Source organism: Moschus berezovskii, chromosome X (genome assembly GCF_049115385.1).
Source record: "Moschus berezovskii isolate FMDL1 chromosome X, NW_MosBer_1.0, whole genome shotgun sequence".
Lineage (NCBI taxonomy): Eukaryota > Metazoa > Chordata > Mammalia > Artiodactyla > Moschidae > Moschus > Moschus berezovskii.
Window position 1 is genome coordinate 11,727,543 of NC_142488.1, and position 27,818 is coordinate 11,755,360.

A 27,818-nucleotide genomic window follows, 5' to 3' on the forward strand; every position below is an offset into this window, starting at 1 on the left:
TTTATTTTAAATTGAAGTATAGTTGATTTACAATATCATGGTTCAGGTGTACAGCACAGCGATTCAGTTTTATATATATATATTTTTTCAGATTCTCTTGCCTTATAGGTTATTATAAAATATTGAGTAAAGTTCCATGGTGCTTTTAAATTTTCACTTGATTTTGATTTCATCCTTGTGCAAAAGTGGCAAGAGTAGTGGATGAACTCTTTCGTATCCGTCACCTAGATTGACCAGTTATTCCCGTTATACCACATTAATCTATCTTCAGTGTGTGCACACATTCTCCTTGCCCCCCACCACACACAATATTTTTTCTAAACCATATGAATGTCAGTTATTAAAACCATACTCATTTACCCCAAAATATGTCAGTGTATTTTGTAGTAACAAGGACATTTTCCAATATAATCATTACACAAATAACCAAATAAGCAAACGTGACACTGATACATTTCCATTATGTGATCTACAGTTTATATCCAAAGTTTGCCATTGTCCTAAAACTCTCCTCTGTATCAATTATTTTCTTGATAGGATCCACTCCAGGATCTCATTTTGTATTTAGTTGGCATGTCAGTTTAGTCTCCTTCAATCTGGAGCATGCCTCACCTCAGCCTTTCTTTAATTTTCACAACCTTGAAAGTTTTGCAGTTATTTTGTAGAAATCCCTTGATTTTGGTTTCTCTGATGTTTCTCGTGATTAGATGGGGCTCTGCACTGGGGGCAGGAAAGCAACACAAGTGACCACATGCCCTCTGTAGCACATTGCATCAGGAAGCACACGGTATCGTTCTGTCCCCCTTGTGGTAAGATTCACACTGACTCTTTGTTTTTTTCTAGGAAGTTTTACACATTGACTCTTGTCAACATAAACATTAAGTGATGTTTTCCAGAAATCGCTACTTTCCCTTTTCTAGTTAATAAGTAATTTGCAGAAAGTCACTTTGCAACTCCTTTCTATCATTTCACCTGTTCATTTTAGTATTCATTGAGGATGCTTGCCCAAATAATAATACTATTATTATTGTAATGGTTGAAAATGATTTGCCTAATTCCATTATTTCTTCTTCAGTTATTCATTGGTGTTCTCCTGTAAGAATCCCCTTCTCCTTTATTTACGTATTTTGTTCATTCATTTATTTGGTGCTTCAGTTCAGTTCAGTCACTCATTCGTGTCCGACTCTTTGCGACCCCATGAATCACAGCACACCAGGCCTTCCTGTCCCTCACCAACTCCCGGAGTTCACACAAACTCATGTCCATCGAGTCGGTGATGCCATCCAGCCATCTCATTCTCTGTCGTCCCCTTCTCCTCCCGTCCCCAATCCCTCCCAGCATCAGAGTCTTTTCCAGTGAGTCAACTCGTCGCATGAGGTGACCAAAGTATTGGAGTTTCAGCTTTAGCATCAGTCCTTCCAATGAACAACCAGGATCTATCTCCTTTAGAATGGACTGGTTGGATCTCCTTGCAGTCTAAGGGACACTCAAGAGCCTTCTCCAGCACCACAGTTCAAAAGCATCAATTGTTCAGCACTCAAATTTCTTCACAGTCCAACTCTCACATCTATACATGACCACTGGAAAAAACATAGCCTTGACTAGACGGACTTTTGTTAGCAAAGTAATGTCTCTGCTCTTTAATATACTATCTAGGTTGGTCATAACTTTCCTTCCAAGGAGTAAGCGTCTTTTAATTTCATGGCTGCAATCAGCATCCACAGTGATTTTGGAGCCAAAGAAAATAAAGTCTGATACTGTTTCCACTGTTTCCCCATCTATTTCCCATGAAGTGATGGGACCAGATGCCATGATCTTCGTTTTCTGAATGTTGAGCTTCAAGCCAACCTTTTCACTCTCCTCTTTCACTTTCATCAAGAGGCTTTTGAGTTCCTCTTCACTTTCTGCCATAAAGGTGGTGTCATCTGCATATCTGAGGTTATTGATATTTCTCCCGGCAATCTTGATTCCAGCTTGTGCTTCTTCCAGCCCAGCATTCCTCATGATGTACTCTGCATAGAAGTTAAATAAGCAGGGTGACAATATGCAACCTTGACGTACTCTTTTTCCTATTTGGAACCAGTCCATTGTTCCATGTCCAGTTATAACTGTTGCTTCCTGACCTGCATACAGATTTCTCAAGAGGCAGGTCAGGTGGTCTGGTATTCCCATCTCTTTCAGAATGTTCCACAGTTTATTGTGATCCACACAGTCAAAGGCTTTGGCTTAGTCAATGAAGCAGAAATAGATGTTTTTCTGGAACTCTCTTGCTTTCTCCATGATCCAGCAGATGTTGGCAATTTGATCTCTGGTGCCTCTGCCTTTTCTAAAACCTGCATGAACATCTGGAAGTTCACGGTTCACATATTGCTGAAGCCTGGCTTGGAGAATTTTGAGCATGACTTTACTAGCGTGTGAGATGAGTGTGATTGTGTAGTAGTTTGAGCATTCTTTGGCATTGCCTTTCTTTGGGATTGAAATGAAGACTGACCTTTTCCAGTCCTGTGGCCACTGCTGAGTTTTCCAAATTTGCTGGCATATTGAGTGCAGCACTTTCACAGCATCATCTTTCAGGATTTGAAATAGCTCCACTGGAATTCCATCACCTCCACTAGCTTTGTTCATAGTGATGCTTTCTAAGGCCCACTTGACTTCACATTCCAAGATGTCTGGCTCCAGGTGAGTGATCACACCATCGTGATTATCTTGGTCATGAAGATCTTTTCTGTACAGTTCTTCTGTGTATTCTTGCCACCTCTTCTTAATATCTTCTGCTTCTGTTAGGTCCATACCATTTCTGTCCTTTATCGAGCCCATCTTTGCATGAAATGTTCCCTTGGTATCTCTCATTTTCTTGAAGAGACCTCTAGTCTTTCCCATTCTGTTGTTTTCCTCTATTTCTTTGCATTGATCACTGAGGAAGGCTTTCTTATCTCTCCTTGCTATTCTTTGGAACTCTGCATTCAGACGCTTATATCTTTCCTTTTCTCCTTTGCTTTTCGCTTCTTTTCTTTTCACAGCTATTTGTAAGGCGTCCTCAGACAGCCATTTTGCTTTTTTGCATTTCTTTTCCATGGGGATGATCTTGGTCCCTGTCTCCTGTACAATGTCACGAACCTCCGTCCAGAGTTCATCAGGCACTCTGTCTATCAGATCTAATCCCTTAAATCTATTTCTTACTTCCACTGTTTAATCATAAGGGATTTGATTTAGGTCATATCTGAATGGTCTAGTGGTTTTCCCTACTTTCTTCAATTTAAGTCTGAATTTGGTAATAAGAAGTTCATGATCTGAGCCACAGTCAGCTCCTGGTCTTGTTTTTGCTAACTGTATAGAGCTTCTCCATCTTTGGCTGCAAAGAATATAATCAATCTGATTTCGGTGTTGACCATCTGGTAATGTCCATGTGTAGAGTCTTCTCTTGTGTTGTTGGAAGAGGGTGTTTGCTATGACCAGTGCGTTCTCTTGGGAAAACTCTATTAGCCTTTGCCCTGCTTCATTTCGTGCTCCAAGACCAAATTTGCCTGTTACTCCAGGTGTTTCTTGACTTCCTACTTTTGCATTCCAGTCCCCTATAATGAAAAGGACATCTTTTTTGGGTGTTAGTTCTAAAAGGTCTTGTAGGTCTTCATAGAACTGTTCAACTTCAGCTTCTTCAGCATTACTGGTTGGGGCCTAGGCTTGGATTACTCTAATATTGAATGGTTTGCCTTGGAAACGAACAGAAATCATTCTGTCATTTTTAAGATTGCATCCAAGTAATGTATTTCAGACTCTTTTGTTGACCATGATGGCTACTCCATTTCTTCTAAAGGATTCCTGCCCACAGTAGCAGATGTAATGGTCATCTGAGTTAAATTCACCCATTCCAGTCCATTTTAGTTCACTGATTCCTAGGATGTCTATGTTCACTCTTGCCATCTCCTGTTTGACCACTTCCAATTTGCCTTGATTCATGGACCTAACATTCCAGGTACCTATTCAATATTGCTCTTTTCAGCATTGGACCTTGCTTCTATCACCAGTCACATCCACAACTGGGTATTGGTTTCGCTTTGGCTCCATCCCTTCATTCTTTCTGGAGTTATTTCTCCACTGATCCCCAGCAGCATACTGGGCACCTACCGACCTGGGGAATTCCTCATTCAGTATCCTATCATTTTGCCTTTTGATACTGTTCATGGGGTTCTCAAGGCAAGTATACTGAAGTGGTTTGCCATTCCCTTCTCCAGTGGACCACATTCTGTCAGACCTCTCCACCATGACCCGCCCATCTTGGGTGGCCCCACACGGCATGGCTTAGTTTTATTGTTCTAAAACATCATGATATTCATTGTAGTAGCATTACTAATTTCAAGGCAGTAAAACTTTAAGAAGATAGTGTGTTTTGCAGTCTCTGATTCTGGGATATAATTTTTTAAAAATAAGGCTTCCAGAAATGAGAATCTTTGCTAGTTTGTCCCACAGGGAATTGATCCACTTGATATTTAGGCAATATTCCTATATTTCTCTATAACCACTTCCCATTACTCTTAAATTCCCAATATAATCACATTAAACAGTAAGAACCCACTTACCTAATACTTAAGCATCTACATTAGAATTACTCAAAGAGGTTGTAAAACTTAATGTAACCCTCCCCCACAGAAAAAGGAGGCCAAAAAAATGCTGCTCTCTTTGGCTAGGGGATAAATGTTAAGTCAAAGGTTGCTGGAGCGCTAAGTGAGAAATAAAAAGCAAAGAATGTAGGAAAAAGAAAAGAAATATTCCTTTACTCTGGGTAGTTGATAAACTGGTATTTGTTTTACTATTCTCAGTATTTTCTTGTACATTTCAAAGCTTTCGTGATCTTTAAAAAGTTGGGGGTGAAAAGAAAATAGAAGTTGGCAGAGAGATGTAGAAAAGATAAATGTCAGAGGTTAGGAATAGGGACAGAAATTAAGTAGCAATAAGCCCTGGAGAGCAGAAATTAAGTGGGAGGAGAAAAGCAGAACATACTGGAACATTTCAACCGACGAGGGCACTCAGGCAAAGGCCTGTTAAATGTTTCCCACCTCTTTGGAGGAGACTGTGGTATTTAGAGCTCAGTAGGCTGTTTACTTGGAGAAGGAAATGGCAACCCACTCCGGTGTTCTTGCCTGGAGAATCCCAGGGACGGGGGAGCCTGGTGGGCTGCTGTCTATGGGGTTGCAGAGAGTCGGACACGACTGAAGCGACTTAGCAGCAGCAGGCTGTTTACTGCTCATGTAGATAACCCTCAACCATCAGGAAAAGGTAATCCTGCTCCAAATAGAGAGATGTGCAGTACACTTCACTCCATTTTCTACCCAGAAATGGTAGAACCGCCATGATTTCGGCTTCCTTAAATGTTAAACTTTGGTTCCCTGGACCCCTCAACAATATACCCTCTTTCCCAAAGGCCAGGTAACCCAGACCTGACTGCAAGGGACAGCCTGATTCTCAGCTAACGTGTTACTGCAACTTCCCCATATTCCTGCTGAGAACCTACCCAGGGCTCTGCCACTGCAACTCACATCACATATGCTATGTTTTAAGCTTGCTAGTTGCAAATATGTAGTTACAGGTGCCTATCAGCGCATGGCTGTAGAACTTGTCATCTCAGTTGTCATTCTCTATAATTATATACTCATCCCATTAACAAGATGATGCTTTAAAACCATTTACTTGCCTTCTGTTTTAAACATCACAAATTTATTGTGTTTCTAAAAGAAGAACACAGTTGTGTTTGTCTTGGGGAGGGGAGACCTTTTAAGTACCCCAGGAGTACTGCTCAGCATGGTTCTATTTAAGTCTGTTTGCTCAAATCTAATACAGTTTATGGAGATCTTTCTTACTCCAAAGATACATCCTTTATACCTGTGGAACTGTCCTGAGAACAGGAAAACCTGCTGAGACTCTTGCCCTGGGACTAGCTGAAGACTGAAGATATTTCTGCTTTCTTACCTTCAGTGTTGCTTGGCTGGTGGATTAGCTACTCCTTCAAGGAGTAACCAGTGATGGGGGGTGGGGCGGGGGCGGGGACCATGTTATGGTGGGTAGAGACCAAAATTAATCTATCATCATCTCATTTATCCTTCACTGAGAACAGGAAATGAAAATTTCTTGGACTCAGACCCCTGTTTCAAAATGCCTTGTATCATAGAACATGGAGTTTGTCTAAAATTACATATGTGTCTAGCATGAGTCCATGGACCTGTGAATGGTTCTATGCCCCAAGTGTTGATTTTAAGGCACTAAACAGATGCAATAAAATTAGCCTAGAGAACAGAAGAGGAAACAGAAGCAGTGTCTATCACATTCAGCTCAGTTCAGTTCAGTCGCTCAGTCGTGTCCGACTCTCCGCGACCCCATGAATCACAGCACGCCAGGCCTCCCTGTCCATCACCAACTCCCAGAGTTCACTCAAACTCATGTCCATCGAGTCGGGGATGCCATCCAGCCATCTCATTCTCTGTCGTCCCCTTCTCCTCCCGCCCCCAACCTTTCCCAGCATCAGAGTCTTTTCCAGTGAGTCAGCTCTTTGCATGAGGTGGCCAAAGTATTGGAGTTTCAGCTTTAGCATCAGTCCTTCCAATGAACACCCAGGATTGATCTCCTTTAGGATGGACTGGTTGGATCTCCTTGCAGTCCAAGGGACTCTCAAGAGTCTTCTCCAACACCACAGTTCAAAAGCATCAATTCTATCACATTACACAGCCAAAAATCAATTCAACTTAGCGAGCTCTTCCTGAGGGCAGTGGCCATTGATGAGGTGAGCCATGACAATGACCACAAAGGTTTCAATAGTGATAATAGATAGAAATGTCTTAACCATTAATGGACCATGAAGTATTTTACAGATTTTAGCATATCTAATAACACTAAGGAGAAGGCAATGGCACCCCACTCCAGTACTTCTGCCTGGAAAATCCCGTGGATGGAGGAGCCTGGTGGGCTGCAGTCCATGGGGTCGCTAAGAGTCGGACACGACTGAGAGACTTCACTTTCACTTTTCCCTTTCGTGCAGTGGAGAAGGAAATGGCAACCCACTCCAGTGTTCTTGCCTGGAGAATCCCAGGGACGGGGGAGCCTGGTGGGCTGCCATCTATGGGGTTGCACAGAGTCGGACACAACTAAAGTGACTTAGCAGCAGCAATAACACTAAGCCCTAATAATCCAGACTCTTCTAATTCATAATTATAATAAGCTCTGCTAACATTTTACTGTCCACCATCTACTTTTTTAAAAGATGGTACACCAATTGGTAAACAGAAAAATCCGGCCACAAAATGTGTTCAAACACCTTAGCAGTATCTTTTCTTTTTTTAGTATCTCACATGTTCATTATAAACGAATTTTTGCAGGTCTAAAGTGGAGTCTGTTGAGATCTCTGTTAAGCAAATCAGCGACCACCATTTGCATGTGTAACTATTTTAAATAATGTACTTGAGAGTAATAAATGCATAATTTGTACCAAAAAGATGTAGAAGTCATATGTCACAGTAGTTCTCTGGGATCAGTCTGAACTAATTATATAATGTAATTAGTGACTAATCACCTAGACAAAAAAGTTCACCCAGAAGTCTGGTTAAATACAGGAGTGGGAAACAACAAGCTCAGTCGCAATTCTGAGAAGTGACAGTGATGACTCACCTTTATAAAGCACAGTCCGTATTATGAAACATCCTCACAGGTATACTAGCAACCTTGAGTTAGCTGTCGTTAGCTTATTTTTTTTTTTTTTCAGATAAGAAAACTGAGACTCAAGAGAGATGGAATGCCAGGTCCAAAGTCATTTGATTAGTGGTTGACAGAACCTAGGATCCCACTTGGAGCTTTTCTCTCTAAATTCTATGCTAAAATCCTGTTTCACATCTGTCGTGCAAGTCCTTTTAGCAGTCCTAAAATAAAGTAATTTATTAAGAAAAACTGGTTCTTTGAATGGCTTTTATGGCCTGGCACCCTATCCCTCAAAATGACGCTAACTGGCCCCTCAAATGCCTGGTGCCCCATTGTGGACAGTCCTGAGCTCTTGGAAATAACTGGTAAATCTAATGCCACAAAAACAAAGTGGCAGCTTGGAATTGCTCCCAGAGGCTATCTTCCTTCAGAGCCACCCTGTCTCCTGCCTCTAATGACACCCATTTCCAACCAGAGTCCAGTCCAGTCCAGATAGACGTAGACTTTTAAGGAGAAGTGAAGAAGGAAAAGCATATGAAGAATGGAGGGGAGGGAATATGACTTCACTCTTGGGTGGGGAATAGATAGGTTGAGAGGCAGACAGCCAGAGCAGGTGGGCAGGGCATACCTCCATAGCGCCAGAGCACCATGGGGAGGTATCCGAAGGGCAAATACTGTGTTCAGAAACCATCAGTTCAGTTCAGTCCCTCAGTCGTGTCTGACTCTTTGCGACCCCATGAACTGCAGCACGCCAGGCCTCCCTGTCCACCACCAACTCCCGGAGTTTACTCAAACTCATGTCCATTGAGTGGGTGATGCCATCCAACCATCTCATCCTCTGTCGTTCCCTTCTCCTCCCGTCCCCAATCCCTCCCAGCATCAGGGTCTTTTCCAACGAGTTGGTTCTTCACTTCAGGTAGCCAAAGTATTGGAGTTTCAGCTTCAACATCAGTCCTTCTGATGAATATTCAGGACTGATTTCTTTTAGGAATGACAAGTTGGATCTCCTTGCAGTCCAAGGGACTCTCAAGAGTCTTCTCCAACACCACAGTTCAAAAGCATCAATTCTTCGATGCTCAGCTTTCTTTATAGTCCAATTCTCACATACATACATTTGTGAAATGTATGGGAAAACCATAGCTTTGACTAGATGGACCTTTGCGAAGGTACATGTTCCTGTTCAGTCAAATCAATGTATGAAGTGGTCATAAATGTACTTATCTCAGAAAGGAGCCAAGCAAGTCCTGATACAGTTTTCCGTTTGAAATCTTTTGGGAGGCAAGGCAAAGAATAAAAGAAGGGAGTAAGAGGCTGTATTTTCTAGCCCAGGAGTTTAGTTTCCCATACAAAGATAAGTAAACACACACGCATAATATGCTTATACGGGACCATGTTTCTCTTCACCACTCGGCTCAGTGTTTGATCCCTGAGGAAGTGAGGATGGCACCCTCACACCGTGTGGTCCTGGAGGGCTTGGCATGCTACAGCACCCTCTCAGCACCTCTTCAATCTGATGCTCACCCCAAACCCTGTGAGGTAGGCGTTGCCCTTTTACATGTGAACAAAGTAACGCCAAGAGACTCCCTCAAAGTCACAGTGAAGGCAGTCCCCACTGGAACGGACTGGCAATTTCAAGAGCCACCCTCCAATGAATGCACCAAGGCACTGTGACAAAGCGTGCATCTCATATCCTCACCCCCCTCCCTACTCCGGCCACATTCTTAGTATGAATTCCTTTTGTACAGATGAGTAAACTGAGGCTGCAAGAGCAAAGTTAACTGCTTGAAGGTTATACACAGAGGTAGCCATTAGTGAAGCCAGGACTCCCAAGCAGGTGTAGGTCCAGAGCTGCTACATTCCATCGCCTTCTAATTCTGCCTCCCCGAAGCCTCTCTGGATGCTAGGAAGAGGGTGATGTTGATGATGACAGCTCTTGACATGTATGAGAGCTTCCAATTTACCAGATGGAGTTTTAAGGGCTTTACCTTGTTAACTCATTTAATCCTCGTCACAACTCAGTAAATGGGGAGTTTTATCCCCAACTCACAGAAGAGGAAACTGAGGTACAGAACAATTAAGCGGCTTGCCCAAGGTCACACGGACAAAGTGGAGAGAGAGGATTGGAACCCAGGATTCCAATCCCGGTAGCCTAGCTCCACAAGCCACATCATGATACCAGGTTTTCACGTTTTCAGTCGTGACACCTGTGTTTGGGAATTCCATTTCTAAATTCCTCTTTATTTTTACAAAAAGCCAAATATTTAATTAGCAGCTTGCTCATGATGAACGATCAATGTTTGTGTGGTCTGTGTGAGTATACTTAAGTACTGACTCAATTCCAAGCAGCTTCCCTAGTGGCTCAGATGGTAAAGAATCTGCCTGCAATTCAGGAGACCCATGTTCAATCCCTGGGTCGGAAAGATCCCTTGGAGAAGGGAATGGCAACCCACTCCAGTATTGTTGCCTGGAGAATTCCATGGACAGAGGAGCCTGATGGACTACAGTCCATGGGGTCGCAAAGAGTCGAACACAACTGAGCGACTAACACAGTCACTTCACTTTCACGTGGAAGTGGAGGAGGGACACAGAAGAAACGCGTGTCACTCTAAGGCGACATGATGCATCCTTTGACAAGCTGCGCCCTCTGCTGGTGTCTTTTCAGAGTTGTAACGATGTCGTTCAGGAGAGGTTTGGGCCGGAGCTGAAATACGACATAGCCCTGAGGCTGGCAGCGCTGCAAATGTACATCGCAACCGTGACCACCAAGCAAACACAGAAAATCTCCCTCAAGTACATCGAGTAAGTGCTGACTCTCCAAACCATTTTGGAGACAAAGATGCTGTCTCCTTAATGCCCAAGGGTATTTTTGATGTGTATGTCTATTTCCAAAATTGATCTTGTTTGTGGCAGAGCATCTGTTAACCAGAGGCAAAATATATGAATGTTCTGTTCGTTTTCGGTGGAAGAGACCATTTCTTCTGTAATCCACCTTCAGAGAATTATGGTTAAATTGAAGGTCATGTTGCAAATGAAGCGTACATTTTAAAATTCCTAAATGAACTTGGCTCCAAGTCAAGCTCTGGTCTCAGCACTTTTCAGACATTAAGCTGTTTGATTCCCACAACCTCCCTATGAAAGCAGTAGAAATGTCACTCCATTTTACAGATGAGCAAGCTGAGAATAGTTCAGTAACTTATCCAAATCACACTGGCTATTAACTAGGGAGGGTAGGATTTGAACCAAGGCGGTGGGACTCCGCATTGCACTGTTGTTTGTGTGATCATCTGAAGACCTGTGTTGAGAAAATGGTGTGCATAACCAGAGACTACCTTTGGATGATCAAAATGCCATATAAAAAGTAATTTTTTGAGTCATAATCAGGTAAGTTGGTATTGGTAATAAAGAACTGTGACAGCATGGGAAAGGATGCCATACAAACTTCATGAATCAAAAGTTTGGAACATAAATGCCTTCTCTTGCTGAATATGGCATTTGTAACAGCATGTACCTTTTTAGCTGGAATAGATCCCACCTTCTTAGAAAAAAGCAGTGTATGTTGCCCTCAGTTGACAGGCTTATATCAGTCATCCTTTAAAAGTGAACTGTCTCCCAGTCTGTATACTTCCCATCGGTGGGTGATCCAGTTGCCTAAAGCAGCCACCATGTTCTTAATCCTGGCAGCTCTAATGCTAAGAAAAAGAAATGGTCGTGTTGCAAAGTTTATGGTGGGGCTGAAGCCTCATCTTCATGTAACACTGAAAGCCTTAGTGTCTGTTCCACGTCCAAGTGGCATATGGCTGATTGAAACCCTCCACCCCAAAGAAGTTTCCCATGGGCTGGCAGCCTGCAAAGCCTCCCCAGGTTCCACAGTGGCAGCTTGACCCTCCCACACAGCAAAATGGCTTCTTCTCAGCATGCTGGAGAGCCTTCTGGGGGGAAGATGAGAGCTTCCAGCTTGTGGACTCCCAATGCCCTGATCTTGCCATTCTCAGTTATCCTGTCGCTGCCCAGGGACAGATCCTTATGTGCAGTTTAAGAACCATAAGCCTTCCAATCTCAGTGCACTTCTTTTTGCAGATGGTTTGTTTTTTTCTCTCTTGGTTTCTCTGGAAGCTCAGAGAGATTCAGCTCACAAAGAGGTCTCACACCCAAGTGGATCCCTTCATACCCTCACCCAATCCCCTTTCTGAGGTTTTTGGGGACAGATGAAATTGGATCCCATTTGAAAAGGTGGCCTGCCCAACTTGAGATGATTTTCACACAACCAAAATGCATCTCTGTTCTTACTCTCTGTACCCACAGTTTACCAGGTTGGACATGGTACAGTCAAAAACTTCCAGAGATACCTAGCTTTCCTAAGAATCTTGCAGAGCCTGTGATGATTAATTAATGTTGTCATTAATTAATTCATTCACACAACACATGTTCACTGAGCATTTTATATGATATTTCTACTAGGAGAAGAGAAGATAGTAATAAGTATAAATTGTTATCTTAACCTTTGAAGAATTTGTGATCTGATTATAAAGACAAGACATAGAATGAAAAATACTATTGTAAAATAATGATATAAGTAGAATTACAAGGAAGCCCATAAGAAGTGGCAAATGATGGGCGAAAATAAGTACAAGTTGAGGAGAGGAGGAGGAAGCAAGTGGTAATCATGGAAAACACCATCTTAACTAGGGAAAAGCTTGTGAATGGCCAAGTAGAGGGAGGCTGACTTCCTACTCTTCTCTAGAGAGAATCTGGAACAGGAGAAATAACCAGAACCTTCTCAAAAGTCTTCATATAATTTAGAAGATACTGGTTGGGCACATGAGCAATCAGGATAAATTTCCTATAATTCAAAACATGGAACCGTCTTAGGATAGGGTTCTAGTCGTTCTTGGAGAAATAGATTCTTGGCAAGAATATACTAACCGAATCCCATTGTTTGTTTCTTCCTAGTATAGCCACACCTATGAGAGATGGTTCCATCTCCTTTTCAGTACCAAACACTCTTAAGGGTCCTGAACTCTACCCTGCCTCCATACCAGCAACCCACTCCCCACCTCAGCAAGAACTATTGATGGAAGGAGTTAGATAGACATTATCTGGGTGGGAGAAAAGAGAATTGTGTCTTTCTAAAGAAATCACCATTGGTGAGGGAGATGGGGAGGAAAGAATGGTTTGGGACCATGAAGGAGGTATACTCATCCTTCTAAGAGAATAGAGAAAGACGACTGTGGGCAGACGGGGAGGTGACAATGAGAATAAACAAAGGGATGGGGAAAAGTTGTTAGAAGTACAAACGCAGACATGTGAATGAGTTTAAAGAGACTCAGAGGTGGGATGGATAAAGTGTCTCTTCAATTTCTATTGATCCCAAATGCTCCTCTCTGGACAGTGAGGAATATATTTCTTTTAAAATGCAAACATATGGATTAATGATCAAATAGTATGTTTCCTGAGTGTAAATTAAAGGTTGCTTCCCTAATTGGGGACTTGTCTCCATTCTCTGCCTTACTAAGAATTCGTTTGTTCCAACAAACATCAGAGCGCCATTTTGTCTTAGATAACTAATCACGAGAATGTGAAATTAAAGATCTGCTCTTTATTGCAGAAAAGAATGGGGATTAGAGACTTTTCTTCCCTCTGCTGTGCTGCAAAGCATGAAAGAGAAGAACATAAAGAAAGCACTTTCACACCTTGTCAAAGCAAATCAAAACTTGGTACCACCCGGTAAAAAGGTATCACATTTGCATCTTAATAGAAAATGGATTTTAAAGAGAGAGGCTTGCATGCATTTTTTAAAATGTTTAAAATTAGCCCATGAATAAAATACTTAGCACCAGATTTTCAGAAGCTGTAACACTATATAACCTTCTCTTACTTTAACTATTCACATGTTTCTAAGACTAATGAAAAATAAGTGTTCCTATGGAGACCTCTTTATTCCTTGCACACTATAGACTCCTTATTGTACAGAGTTTGTGCGCGTTCACATGTGCATGCAGGAGAACCTTGCAAAGCCTCTAAGACCTTGGGATTAGAGGACAGAATTGCCAAATAATTTCATGTTTTCATCATAGTTTTGCTTACCACTCAGACCAGCTTAAGCACAGCAGTCAGTAAGGGTCCCTGCAGACTTGATGCCACATTCATTAAACCAAAGTTTCTCTCCCTTGGCTCTCTTGACATTTGGGATCAGATCATTTTTGGTTGGGGAGAAGGGCTGTCCAGCACACTGTGTGATATTTAGCATCATCTCTGGTCTCTATCCATGAGATGTCAGCATCCATTCCCTCAATCATGACAAACAAAAATGTCTCCAGATTTTGCCCAAATCACCCCAATTGACAACCACTGAACTGGATTGTACTTTTAGAGAGAAGATAAATTCAGTTCTGTCACTCACCATCATTAGCATTAAAATCTTTTTTTTTTAATCGAGTAGAAGAAACAGAAAGAACATTTAAAATATACCGTTGGTCAGAATAGAGTTATGTTTATTGGTAATAAAAAGCAAAAGGTTTTAGAAACTAGAGAGAGAAGGAGCCTTATGTAAACTGTAAAATTGAAGGCAGCCTGCCAACCCAAGAACATTTTCTCAATGATATCAGCCATCGATATATGTGTGACTTGAGTACAAATTATTTCTGTGGGTAGTTTCTTTGTCTTAGTATCTGGTTTTAAGTCCTTTTTATTGGCTAACACATACTTATTTCTGCTCCCTCATCACCCCAGTGATTATTTTTAAGCATGTAATCAAGTTCGACACACTACCAGTCACCTTTGACTTACTTCTCAGTTTCTGTAAGCATTCAGCCTATGGAAATATAGCAGGATGTCATGGGTCAAGATGTTCTAAATGTCAGTTCTGATTTGCCCAGAGCTACTTTTCTTTTAATTGACTTGGTGTGATTTTTTTTTCCCCCCAAGCCTGGCCCACTGGTTTTGTAATAATTTGGATAATGGCTCTAAGATCGGTCTATCACTGTCCTTCTATAAAGGTCATTTTTTTTAGTTAAGAGTGAGTGGTTTGCTTTTGCATCAATTTGCAAAGTGCTTTGGATTTTTGAAAGAAATAGGCTGGATGATTGGTCCTAAATTACAGTTATATGAAGGATAGCACATTGAGGTACAGTTAACAAATGAGTTGGCAAGTTATCTGCAGTTGAAAACAGAGTTTTACAACCCTTGCCACTTGATATTCTGCACCTTGTTGGAAAATTTCACCCCTAACAAACTCTTCTGGAACATTTGATATAATATGTGGACATTTTTCCTTCTTTCATTTCTTTTTTAAATTTAAAAAAGATTTATTATAATCTGAAATGTTTCAAATATGCAGCAAAGTGATTCAGTTATACGTCTATGTGTGTGTATATATATTATATATTTGTTTTCAGATTCTTTTCCATTATGGATTATTATAAAGATATTAAATATAGTTCCCTATTCTCCACAGTAGGACTGTGTTATCTATTTTATATTTATATAGTAGTTTTATATCATATTTTATATTGAAATGTGGACTTTTTTCAATCAAGTATTTTTTTAGGATATGGGAATCTACATTTTTAAGTCTTCTTAAGGATCAATTTTACTGGATAAAATCTCATTTGTCAATCATTTATTAAACTCCCTAGATTCTTGGAATTACATTACTAGGGACTTAGGAATTTCAAACATTTCCACAATGATTTATGCTCAGAAAGCTCATTTTTCCCTAAAAAGTTACAAAGAGTGGAAGAAACAAGATGGGATGGTAGCACCTGTTTAAAAGGCTTTCTATGGATTGAAGGTATGTATTCAAAAGATCTCCCACAAACTGCACACATCCCATTTCAGTGGAGAATTTTATTATCTTGTTCTGACTGGTTGAATGCCCTGGCCCAGCATATCTATACTTCCCCCCCCCAATAAAAAAATTTTAAGCTAGATGTCCTGTTACAGCCTTTGATCAGCTTACTTTCATTCCTCATGAAGAGCCCTTGTCACACCCCATCTGTTGGCAGTGGAAGCATCCTTCTCGTTTGCCTTTGTTTTCGGCTAGTCTCCAGCAGAAACAAAATCACACCTGATGGAGTGAACACCTGAGGTTTCTTTTCTCTCCTCAGCTCTCCGCACTGCAAGCCAAGGTCCATTATCTCAAGTTCCTCAGTGACCTCCGACTGTATGGGGGCCGTGTGTTCAAGGCAACATTAGTGGTAATTTCTCTTTCTTGCTTTTTTGTGGAAGTCACAGAGGCCTTCAAAATGTCACTGCCTAGGCTGTCTTGAATGAGCTGCCTTTGATGACAAAAGCAAATCAGCTGTGAATCTTTTCCAGCCCTCATTTCTAATTGACTGCACCCTAGTCTGAAAATATCAGAAGAAATGTTAAGCTAGATAACACCACTGCAAAATGCCCCAGAAAAGGAAATATGAAGAGTCGAGAGAATTGGTGCACTCTCACAATGGCCTCCTTTTAAAGCATTGGGCCAGAATGATTTGAAAAAGAGAAAAAAAAAATCCTCATTTCTGATAGCCTCTCATGATAATGAATATGCATGCTATGATAACATTTACTTCCTACATTATTCATAATTTATCAGAGCCTTGCTGTAATCATATATCTGGTTCTTCTAATTGGATGATTTAGTACAATTTAAGCCGGGAATACTTTCTAAAGAAAATGTAATCTTAGAAAAACAGACTCTCAGGTTCAACTCTGCCTGGTACGTCAGAGCATTTTCATTATTTTATTTATTTATTTGTTTTGGCCACATCATGAAAATTGCAGAATCTTAGTTCCCCAACCAGAGATGGCACCTGGACCATGGGCAGTGAAAGCATGGAGTCTTAACCACTGGACCACCAGGGAATTGACAGAGGTCTGGTATTTTTAAAATTTTGTGGACATGTCTTTCTCAGCAGGCAGAAAAGCGCTCAGAAGTGACCCTCTTGGTGGGACCCCGCTATGGCATAAGCCACGTCATAAACACCAAAACCAATCTGGTGGCTCTTTTAGCTGACTTCAGCCATGTCAACAGGATCGAGATGTTTACTGAAGAGGAGAGCTTGGTGAGGGTGGAGCTCCATGTGCTGGATGTGAAGGTAAGTCTTTCAGATATTGACATATGACTTTGCTTCCTGATAGTGCTTCTGATACGTACAAAGCAAGCAAAATTTCAACCTGTGCAGCCCATTAGTGGTGAAATGGGTAAAGAAAAAATCCACTCAACTCAGGCATGAGGGCTCCAGTCCTCACTAGACGGCTCTGTGATTAGGGGACAAGTCCCTCTCTTTCTCTGAGCTCCATCTCTTCAGCTCTATATGAGAAAGTAAATGAGTTGGTGTCTAAGGTCCCATCTGGCTCCAGAGTGATGGGGAGTGGGGAAAATGTTTCCCTACGTACTTTCTAGAATATGTGATTCTTATGTAGAGAGTCAGGGAGAGTCTTCCCAACTTTGTTTAGATTCCCCGTTCCCTTTTTGATGTAGCATCCATATGGGCTCATTCTTTTGGAAAGACTGAGTATTTCAGTCAATCTGTCTTTTCACGCTGTAGCAATTAGTGGTGGCCGAACATCTGGCCCCTTGAATATCATGGCCATTTCACTGGAAACAGCCATCTGAGATTATCCTCAGAGGGCAGACATTTCCTCCCCAAACAGAAGTTGACAGGAAGCAATCCAGGTCCCCTGTCCCCACCATCTTGTCCCAGTCATAGATGAGTCATTGGATTTTGGCAGCATTACTGTATGTGATGTTTCCATAGAGAAAAGGCCCAGTGAGTCCACAGAGGAAACAGGTTGAACTGGGAGAAGTCATGCTCTGAGAACAGAACCCACTCCCAGCTTCACACCCCCAGTGTTGTGGGAGTGGCAGATTAAGATGAGAGGAGAACGTGGAAATGGGCTTCCACACAACAGAAGGGACGTGTCAAGGGAGAGTGTGGAGCTCAGGCACGCCGGCCATGGCCCATGGTGTTTCATGGGCCGAATCCCAGCACTGCACTTGACTTCGTGGCAATGAATGTCCAAGGGTAGACTTGGCACACCTGTCCTGATCCATGACCAAAGATGCTAAGAGCAATATATCCTGTCATGTAAAAGGGGCAGAAGAACGGGTGTATCGGGCGCAGTCATCACAGACCTGATAACAGGGGTAATTTATCTCAAACAGAAGGAGGTGACAAGGCCCTGTGGATGGTTTCCTGTTTATATAAAAGAATTGTGAGACTGCTTGGAGGGACACTGCCACTGAAATGAAAGGAAAAGGCAGCAAGTCGAGTTGATCAGGGCCTTGGGGCGGAAGTTGGGTTTCATCACCCAAGGCCATCGTCCCGGCCAGGGTCCTGCCCCCGGCAGTGAAAGCAAGGGGCCTGTCACCTCGCTGTTTCTGCGCCTCTCCGGTTGTCTGCTTTTTTCTTGCCACCTTATTTTCTTCTCATTTTCTCTTTTTCAACGAGAACACACCAGCATATCCATCCTTCCTTTCTCAATGAGGATAGTTGCTTCCCTGTATGCCCAAGATCCTCATCCAATTATGTTTCTAGAAAGTTGGGGCAAGGCCTTTTCTCAACTCCCATGTCTATTTTCCCCTCCCTGTGAATTTACAATTTCTTTTAGAAGTATCCTTTTCCTGGATCTCTTCAACACTTTTCATTCAGTCTTAACAGTAATTTCCACTTGATTTTTACTTCAATTCAACACAAATTTTCACCATGAACCCAAACTTAGTCTTCCTGTGATTTTTTTCAGATGGTAAATTCATATCTGTTAACTGACTCCTTACCTGTGACTTTTTAAAAGATTAACGATTTGAAACAAAACCAGTGTTATTTGTTTTAACCCAATATAACTTGGAAAAGACTCCAAATGTCTAGGCTTTCAAAATGGTGTCACCTGAACTTTTTTCAGTCACGCTCTCTGTTATACCTGACCTTTCCCTCATTTGTGTTTCTCCAGTGAAACAGTCACTCCAAAAGTTTGTTTGTTCACATTTCATAAGCACAGATGTCACTGTTGTCACTTGAGGGAGGTTATTAAGGGGGGATGGTTTTAACCAAAGCGTTCTCTTCTGTGTAGCCCATCACGCTCCTGATGGAGTCTTCAGACGCCATGAACCTGGCCTGCTTAACAGCTGGATACTACCGTCTGCTTGTGGATTCCAGGAGGTCAATATTTAACATGGCCAATAAGAAAAACACAGGGACCCAGGACACAGGTATTCTCTTCCCAAACTCACAAGGTACCAACCTCCCTTCGCCATGCCAACTGACAACAGTAAAAAGGATGTTTTCTTTTAAGGAGAGAGGAGCAGATTTAATCATTATAGATGTACAGGCTAATACAGGAAGAGGGAGAAGTAAAAAGGATTCCATATTTTGAGACTGGACAATGTATTGCTGATATAAACTAGGGGTGAGTTAGCACTGCAGAAGCAAAATCTAGCATGACAAACCAATCTGGTACAATGCTGTTGTTGTGGTTTGAATTATTAAAAAGAATGATCTAAGACATGTTGACGAAACCTGTTTACTTTAAAGTGATTAATATTTCAAAAATAATAAAATAAGGATATTTCTTGAAAAATTAAAAAGTATACCCATAAAAGCATCTAATGTCCAAATTTAACACGAAAGCCTCCAAATGTTCTAATATTTTTTTAATGAAAATGTTGATTTTTTTTTTTAATCACACTTTACATGGGGCTTCCCTTGTGGCTCAGCTGATAAAGAATCTGCCTGCAATGCAGGAGGCCTGGGTTCGATCCCTGGGTTGGGAAGATCCCCTGGAGAAGGGAATGACTACCAACTCCAGTATTCTGGCCTGGAAAATTCCATGGACTGTATAGGGGTCGCAAAGAGTCAAACTCGACTGAGCGACTTTCACTTTCTTTTTCACATGTCACTTGGCAAATATTGGGTACCTACCTCCAAAGCAGTGATTTAATTATTGTGAAGGGTGTAGGTCTCAGCCTTTATGTCTGATTTTTAACTGCCTCATTCTCCCAGAACTCAGTCAGGGTGCAGAGAATTGAGGATGGAACGCCTAGTAGTTGTGAGCCTCCAACTTTATAAGCAGCTGATCCCTCATTAAGGTGCCCTACATCCAGACGCCAAGTACGTCCTCCCACGTCAGACTCATGTCCAGGGTTCTGGGAGCTCTATCTTGGGAAGACATGGAAATTGTCCAACGCTTGGACTTGGGACTCCAGAAGGGACCCTGGACATCATATTAGCTTTTTCACAGAAGCATCGAAATGGCAAAGATCAAATAATTCATCTCAGCCCTTTGACACAAAGAAATAGCCCCAAAAGTGCAGATAAGGGGGGTTGTAGCTGTTAAACTGAGAGTTTCTTTGAGGGTAGATGGTTTTCATTTATTCTAGAAGTGTTTTTGAAATTTATTTTATTGGATTATAGTTGATTTACAGTGTTGTGTTAATTTCCCCTGTACAGCAAAGTTATTCAGTTATACAGATGTGTGTGTGTGTGTATACATTCTTTTCACAATATTTTCCATTGTGGTTTATCCCATAATATTGAATATAGTTCCCTGTGCTGTACAGTAGGACCTTATTGTTTATCCATTCTATATATAATAGTTTGCATATTTTTCTTCAGTGTTTGAACTTTTTCCTCCATCTGTAGTGGACAGTCAGTAAATATGGCTGGTGGACAGAGCCTACCATTCAAGTCAGAGATACTGAGCCGTAAAAAAATGTATAATCAGAGGCTCCATAATTAGAGCTTATTTTAAAAGAAAAGGAAATTCTGGGAGAACAAATTCTATTGTCAGTTTTTGAAAGAAAATGGAAGAGAAAAGAAGGGAAGGAAAATCTACTTTTAAACTTATCAGGAAACAAAAATTATTTTTCCCTGAAAATATAGTAATATGCAGCTGGGCACACATATGGATAGGCTGGTACACAGTTTATTGTGACAGCTTGTTGAGTGGAAACAGTTACTAAGGTCAAAGGGTAAAGGAAAACCAGAGAGTTGAGCCAGGCATGCTGGAAGGCAACTGGGACTTGCAGCTAGATTTCATCCCAACCCACCTTGAAGTGGTGTATTCAAATGAATCAAAGAGGAGGTTGATGTGTGTGCTGGGTTCAGTGGTGAATATCTTTATGACCACATGTTTTCATTGAGCAAGGAGATTGAACTGTGACTTTTGAAATTACGAAGAGCAGTTCCGCAATTTAACATATTCCTTTTGCGTTGGAAAATCTTAAAATCCTAATGTGTATTGTTTAAATCAAACCTTTTCCCCATGGACGGTTAAGATTGTATGGGTGCAAGAGGAAAGCGAAAGCTGCTGCTGCTGCTGCTGCTGCTGCTGCTAAGTCGCGTCAAATCGTGTCTGACTCAGTGTAACCCCACAGACAGAAGCCCACCAGGCTCCCCCGTCCCTGGGATTCTCCAGGCAAGAACACTGGAGTGGGTTGCCATTGCCTTCTCCAATGCATGAAAGTGAAAAGTGAAAGTGAAGTCGCTCAGTCATGTCTGACTCTTAGCGACCCCATGGACTGCAGCCCACCAGGCTCCTCCGTCCATGGGATTCTGCAGGCAAGAGTACTGGAGTGGGTTGCCATTGCCTTCTCCAAAATCCAAAGCTATCATTCTACAAATGGTTACAGTAATAGGGGACTCAGTTCTGTCCAGTTTATAGCGACTCACAACATGTTGTTGAATAAAGTTTCATGAGCAAAAACTTAGTTCCAAAAAGTATCATATCACCATGGGGAAATAATGGAGCTTCAACCTTTGGGTCATTTCTCTTGGTTCGACAGTGAGCCTGAGGGTAAGGGCACATGTTCCAAATAGCACACACAAGCCTGCATGTGTGCATGAGTGTGTTTAATGAGAGAGGATGAGGGAGAGAGATGGCACACTCCAAGAAGCAATTAACTGGTTGACCCAAGCAGAGCTGCAACTCGGAGCTCAGCTTCCTCTAATGGCTGAAAAGCCTCCCTTCTCTTCAGAAATTCCCCCAGAGATCTCCTGAGACTCAAAAACTGTAGAGTCTGAAGTCTGTTAAGGCCAGCTCATCTGTAGGAGACATCCTTCTGTGTCTCCCAGATGATTCCAGAAGCCAAATCAGTACACCCTTCTAGAAGAAAGCCGAGAGAGTGTGTGTTTTCTTCTTGTCTCAAACTGATCAGAGACCTTCATCAGGAGCTCTAGCTAGCAACAGTAAACCCCTCTTTCTTCTTCACTGTCTTGAAAATTAACCCTTCAAGTACTTTGCAAATCCCTGAACCTATGTAGTTAAGCATCTCTGGGCCTTCAGTTCAGTTCAGTTCAGTCACTCAGTCGTGTCCGACTCTCCGTGACCCCATGAATCACAGCACGCCAGGCCTCCCTGTCCATCACCAACTCCCGGAGTTCACTCAAACTCATGTCCACAGAGTCGGTGATGCCATCCAGCCATATCATTCTCTGTCGTCCCCTTCTCCTCCCGCCCCCAACCTTTCCCAGCATCAGAGTCTTTTCCAGTGAGTCAACTCGTCGCATGAGGTGGCCAAAGTATTGCAGTTTCAGCTGAGCATCAGTCCTTCCAATGAACACCCAGGACTGATCTCCTTTAGAATGGACTGGTTGGGTCTCCTTGCAGTACAAGGGACTCTCAAGAGTCTTCTCCAGCACCACAGTTCAAAAGCATCAATTCTTCAGCGATCAGCTTTCTTCACAGTCCAACTCTCACATCCATACATGACCACGGGAAAAACCATAGCCTTGACTAGACGGACCTTGGTTGGCAAAGTAATGTCTCTGCTTTTTAATATACTATCAAGGTTGGTCATAACTTTCCTTCCAAGGAGTAAGCATCTTTTAATTTCATGGCTGCAATCAGCATCTGCTGTGATTTTGGAGCCCAAAAAAATAAAGTCTGACACTGTTTACACTGTTTTTCCAGAAAGTCTTATTTAATTGCTTTTAGCCTGCTGACCTATTCGGTTTTCTTGTTGGTCTAAACCAGGGGTCGGCAAACCATGGCCCATGGATCAAGTCTTGTTCTTGTGAATGAAATTTTATTAAAACGCAGGCATGTACATTGTATTAAATATCTAGGGTAGCCGTAACAAATTATCACAAGCTTGAGGACTTAACAGAAACTTGTTCTGTCACAGTATGGGGGGCTAGAGGTTCAAAATCCAAGCACTGGCAGGGCCAGGCCCCCTCCAGAGATTCTAGGGGAGATTCTTGTCTTGCCTCTTCCGGCTCCGGGTGGCCAGCTGCATTCCTTGTAGCTGCGTGACTGCAGTGTCTGCCTCCATCTTCACTCAGCCTCCCCCTCTTCTGTGTGTGGCCCAAGTGTCCCTCTGCTTTTCTCTTATAAGGACCCTTTCCATTGGAGTTAGGGTCCCACACAGATAATTCTAGGTGATCTCATCTCAAGATCATTACTTATATCAGCAAAGACTCCTTTCAAATAAGGTTACATTCATAACTTTTGCAGGGTCACCATTCAAGTCACTGCATCTGTTTGCTTATTTGTCAGCCATGGCTCCTTTCATGTTACAACAGTTGAGTTGAGTAGTTGCTGAATGGAGCTGTTGACCCCACAAAACCTAAAATATTTACTCTCTGGCCCTCCCTTTACAGAAAAAAATCTGCCGACCCTTGGGTTTAAACCCAGAGCTCTCTTACATCCTTGCTCAAACATTCTCCCTCCCCACAACAACCTGCACTAGTCCCCACACACACACACACAAAGCCAGTCATAATTCATGTCATTGTTAATAAAACAATGCTGAACCCCCCCAGGTGTATTTATTATAAGGTCACATGTAAATATGCCTGTTGTGTAACTCAGTGTCTTCAAATTTTATCTTTATCTTTACTTGGTATTCATGAAGATATATATATTGAGTAAAATGACTTGGAACATTCTTCAACATTGAGTCCATTATATAATTGGGAGAGAGTCAAAACCTCTTCAGTAAAACTGTTTTTGCTTTTATTTTTCCTATATCTCTTGTATATCTGATATTGGCATTAATCAAACTTGGGCCAGAGGGCAATTTGAGGAAACAAATGGGAGAATATGTGGCCCTAACATTTCCTCAAAATGTCACCTCTGGAATTGACAAAGCGATATTGACACAGTGACTCACTGCCCTGTCTTGGTAAATATCAGAGCAAAATTTCCACAGCAGAATTCTCTATTGGAAGACCCTTAAAGATCAAATAACACAACCCTGTTTAAATTAGGATTTTGCCATTTTAATTCTGGAGGAACATTAAACAAATCTTCAGGAGTTTTCATGATACAAATAAAGATGGAAATTCATCAAAGTATTAACTGTGCTTAGAAATAGCAGAGAGGAGTACACAAGTTGAGTACACAAGTTGAGTAGTTGCTTTACCTTCTGCATCCTGCCTGTGTGTGCATGTGTGCTTATGGGCATGCGTGCTGGCACTTATATGCAAAAATATGCAAACCCTAGGACAGGAAAAGGCTAATGAGAAGTTTTAGCACTACCATTGCAATATGTAGTATTACAGTTTGTGTTACCATACATTATATACATGCATATTTATTATTATTTTGTCATTACAATATTTCCTGAAATACACGGTAGAAGTACGAGAATCCTTGACCTTCTCTTAACTTGATGAGGAAAAAGTCCAGCATCTCCCTATGCAAAGTGGGAAATGTTAGATTTCACTTTCCAAAGAAAAGGGCAATCTTTCCAGGAATAGCAGCCCACTGGACTATCACCTTTAAGGATTTTTTAAAGGTATGTTGTATATTCACATCTATAGACATAAAGAAGGTCTTTTAAATACTAGAACCAGAGATCAGACGGAATGAAGCTGTAGTGCCCTACTCTCAGATGGTATTCTATTTTATCAAGTAGCAGTTCTATTTTCTGCAGTATCAGTTCTCCTAACCAAGAAATCCTTACACCTGAAGCCTAAATCAACTACTCCCCTATTTGGAAAGCTGAACAATTACCATATTCACAGAAGTGATGCTACAAGCCATTAAGAAACAGAGACAAACTGCCCCCAGAAACCAGCCTGCACAGTAATGTGTCTTTGCATGACTCTTTCTCTTTAGGAACTGAAAATAAAGGAAAGCACAACATGCTTGGTCCCGAGTGGAACTGTATACCCCAAATGACCACCTTCATTGGCGAAGAGGAGCAGGAAGCGCAGATAACATACATAGACGCAAAGCAGAAGGCAGTTGAGATTCCGGATGGCGCCTTGTGCCCAAAAGACCACCACCGGCACTTGTATGTGGACAACACCTATAACTCAGATGAGCTGACCCAGCAGCTGACCCAGCCGGGTGAGGCTCCGTGCGAGGCAGACTACAGAAGTCTAGCTCAGCGGTCCCTGTTGACCCTCTCAGGCCCAGAAACTCTTAAGAAAGCCCAGGAGTCTCCGAGAGGAGCCAAAGTGTCCTTTATTTTTGGAGATCTCGCCTTGGATGAGGGGGTCACTGCCCCCACTCTCGGCTACGAAAGGCTATTGGACGAGAGTCCAGAACTGCTGGAGAAGCAGAGCAACCTCTACATAAGCGGTGCCAACGACATGAAGAACCTGAGTCTTACTCCGGACGCAGAGAGCGTCCAGTTCGTGGCCAATTCTGTGTACGCAAACATAGGTGATGTGAAGAACTTCGAGGCCGCTGAGGGCATAGAGGAGCCCCTGCTACACGACATCTGTTACGCGGAGAACACAGATGACGCGGAGGACGAGGATGAGGTGAGCTGTGAGGAGGACCTGGTGGTGGGAGAGATGAACCAGCCGGCCATCCTCAACCTGTCTGGCTCGAGCGATGACATCATCGACCTCACGTCCTTGCCCCCTCCCGAAGGGGACGACAATGAGGATGACTTCCTGTTGCGTTCCCTGAACATGGCCATCGCTGCGCCCCCGCCTGGCTTCAGAGATAGTTCTGACGAGGAGGACTCTCAGAGCCAGGCCGCTTCCTTCCTGGAGGCCAAGGAGCCAGGCGGCGCCCTGCAGAACGACGAGATCCCTGTGTCCCTCATCGACGCTGTGCCCACTAGCACGGAGGGCAAGTGCGACAAGGGCCTGGATGACACTGGCGTTTCCACGCTGGATGCTCTGGAAGCTCTGTCCGTGTCAGAAGATCCGCAGACCAGTGACAATTCAGGTTCTTTCACGATTGTTACGTTTATTCACTGATAGCCATATCCTTCCATCCCTTCAAGCCATCCGCCCTTGGAGTCCTGTATGTGTCCATTTCACGCATGTCCCGTTTCCCAAATGTGCTGAAACTACCATCATGGGTTTTTCGTGTATGTGGTTTCCATTTTTTTTTTTTTAACATGTGGCACGTTTTTTTCCCCTATTTCCGGAACAACTGTGCAATAAACTCAGAGTCCCTACTGAAAAGGGAAACACTTGGTATTGTTTTTAATACTAATGAATCCCATGTTCTTACGTGTTTCCTAGTGCCTGTGATGCATCCATTAACCGCTTCTTGTTTTTTACGGCCTGCAGGTGTAGCCATCTTGCGGGCTTATAGTCCCGAGTCCTCCTCTGACTCGGGCAATGAGACTAACTCTTCTGAAATGACGGAGAGTTCTGAACTGGCCACGGCCCAGAAGCAGTCAGAAAACCTCTCCCGCATGTTCTTGGCCACTCATGAAGGCTACCACCCCCTGGCGGAAGAGCAGACAGAGTTCCCCGCCTCCAAAAGCCCTGCTGGGGGCTTGCCTCCAAAGGCCTCCCACACTCTGGCCGCCCGTCCGGTGAGTGACCTCCCGCCCAAAGTTGTGCCTTCCAAGCAGATGCTTCATTCGGACCACATGGAGATGGAGCCCGAAACCATGGAGACCAAGTCAGTCAGTGACTATTTTGGCAAACTGCACCTTGGGCCGATGGCGTATTCCTGCACCAGCAAAAGGAAAAGCCAGCCGGCCGATGGGGAGGGGAAAGCACCCCTTAACGGGAGCGTGCCGGGGAAAAAACAGCAGGGGATCAAAACAGCTGAGGTGGAGGAGGACGCCAAAGGCGGTAAATTTGCTACCGTGTCTTCAAGGGACAGTCAACACCTCAGCACTTTTAACCTGGAGAGAACTGCCTTCCGCAAGGACAGCCAAAGATGGTACGTGGCCACTGAGGGCGTTGTGGCTGAAAAAACTGGATTGGAAGCAGCACCGGGCATCACCTTTCCCAGAGCTTCGGGTGTGGGGAGCAGGGACGCCGAAGGGAAGGATGACGGGGCTCCCGAGGGAGAAGCCATCGAGGTTTCAGGACTTGGCCCGCGGGACCACTTCTTAACAGAGGTCACCTGTGTGTCTTCCGCCAAAGACTTAGGTAACCCGGAGGATGCCGACCCGTCCGGCTGTGACCGTCCCGCCAAGCTCCCCGAAGCAGAGGAGGGCGTGGGCCGCCTTTGTGACTACCACTTGGCCAAGCGGATGTCGTCGTTGCAAAGCGAGGGCCATTTTTCTCTGCAGAGCTCTCAAGGCTCCTCGGTGGACGCAGGCTGTGGCACGGGCAGCAGCAGCAGCACGTGTGCCACGCCAGTGGAGTCCCCCCTCTGCCCCTCCCTGGGGAAGCACCTGATGGCCGAGGCATCCGGGAAAGGCGTCAGTTACCTTCCCTCCGAGGAAAGAGCCCCCGGGCTGCCCAACCACGGGGCCACCTTTAAGGAATTACACCCACAGACAGAAGGGATGTGTCCGCGGATGACAGTGCCTGCCCTGCACACAGCCATTAATGCCGAACCCCTGTTTGGCACTCTGAGAGATGGATGTCATCGACTCCCCAAGATTAAGGAAACCACAGGTACAGCAATGATGGATTTAGCGCTTTGCGGTACCCGAACAAACCTAAAATTTAAAATTTGGAAGAAAAGTAAAAGTTAGGGTTTTATTCTTTAAAAAGCTGCTGAACTGCGGCCAGGTTAAGTGTCAACCATCGGTCCCCCAGTGTTTAATACATACTGACGTTTCTAGATCTGGGCAGTAGTGGAAATGGCATTTGCCCTTTAGATTCCTGCTCTGTCTTGGTTTTAGAATTTAATGGAGCAATTTTTTTTTCCTGAATTCTAAATGTAGACTTTTAGCCAGGCCCAGTGCCACTTTTAAGTTACAAGAATCACAAAACGTTGATTTCCTTCTCAAGATATCAAATTTCTCATTTTGCCATTTCGTTTTTGAGAAGCAG

The 27,818-nt window shown here is 43.0% G+C and overlaps 1 protein-coding gene across 1 annotated transcript in view; it reads left to right on the forward strand.

Annotated features, from left to right (window-relative positions):
* The window catches only part of FRMPD4 (FERM and PDZ domain containing 4), a 105,564-nt gene that overhangs the window by 74,983 nt on the left and 2,763 nt on the right, over window positions 1-27,818 (forward strand). The window contains exons 8-14 of the mRNA XM_055393682.2: window positions 10,343-10,479; window positions 13,286-13,412; window positions 15,786-15,875; window positions 16,581-16,763; window positions 18,739-18,877; window positions 24,727-25,794; window positions 26,145-27,437. Coding sequence (XP_055249657.2) covers window positions 10,343-10,479; window positions 13,286-13,412; window positions 15,786-15,875; window positions 16,581-16,763; window positions 18,739-18,877; window positions 24,727-25,794; window positions 26,145-27,437 — 3,037 coding nt within the window. The remainder of the gene's footprint in view (window positions 1-10,342; window positions 10,480-13,285; window positions 13,413-15,785; window positions 15,876-16,580; window positions 16,764-18,738; window positions 18,878-24,726; window positions 25,795-26,144; window positions 27,438-27,818) is intronic.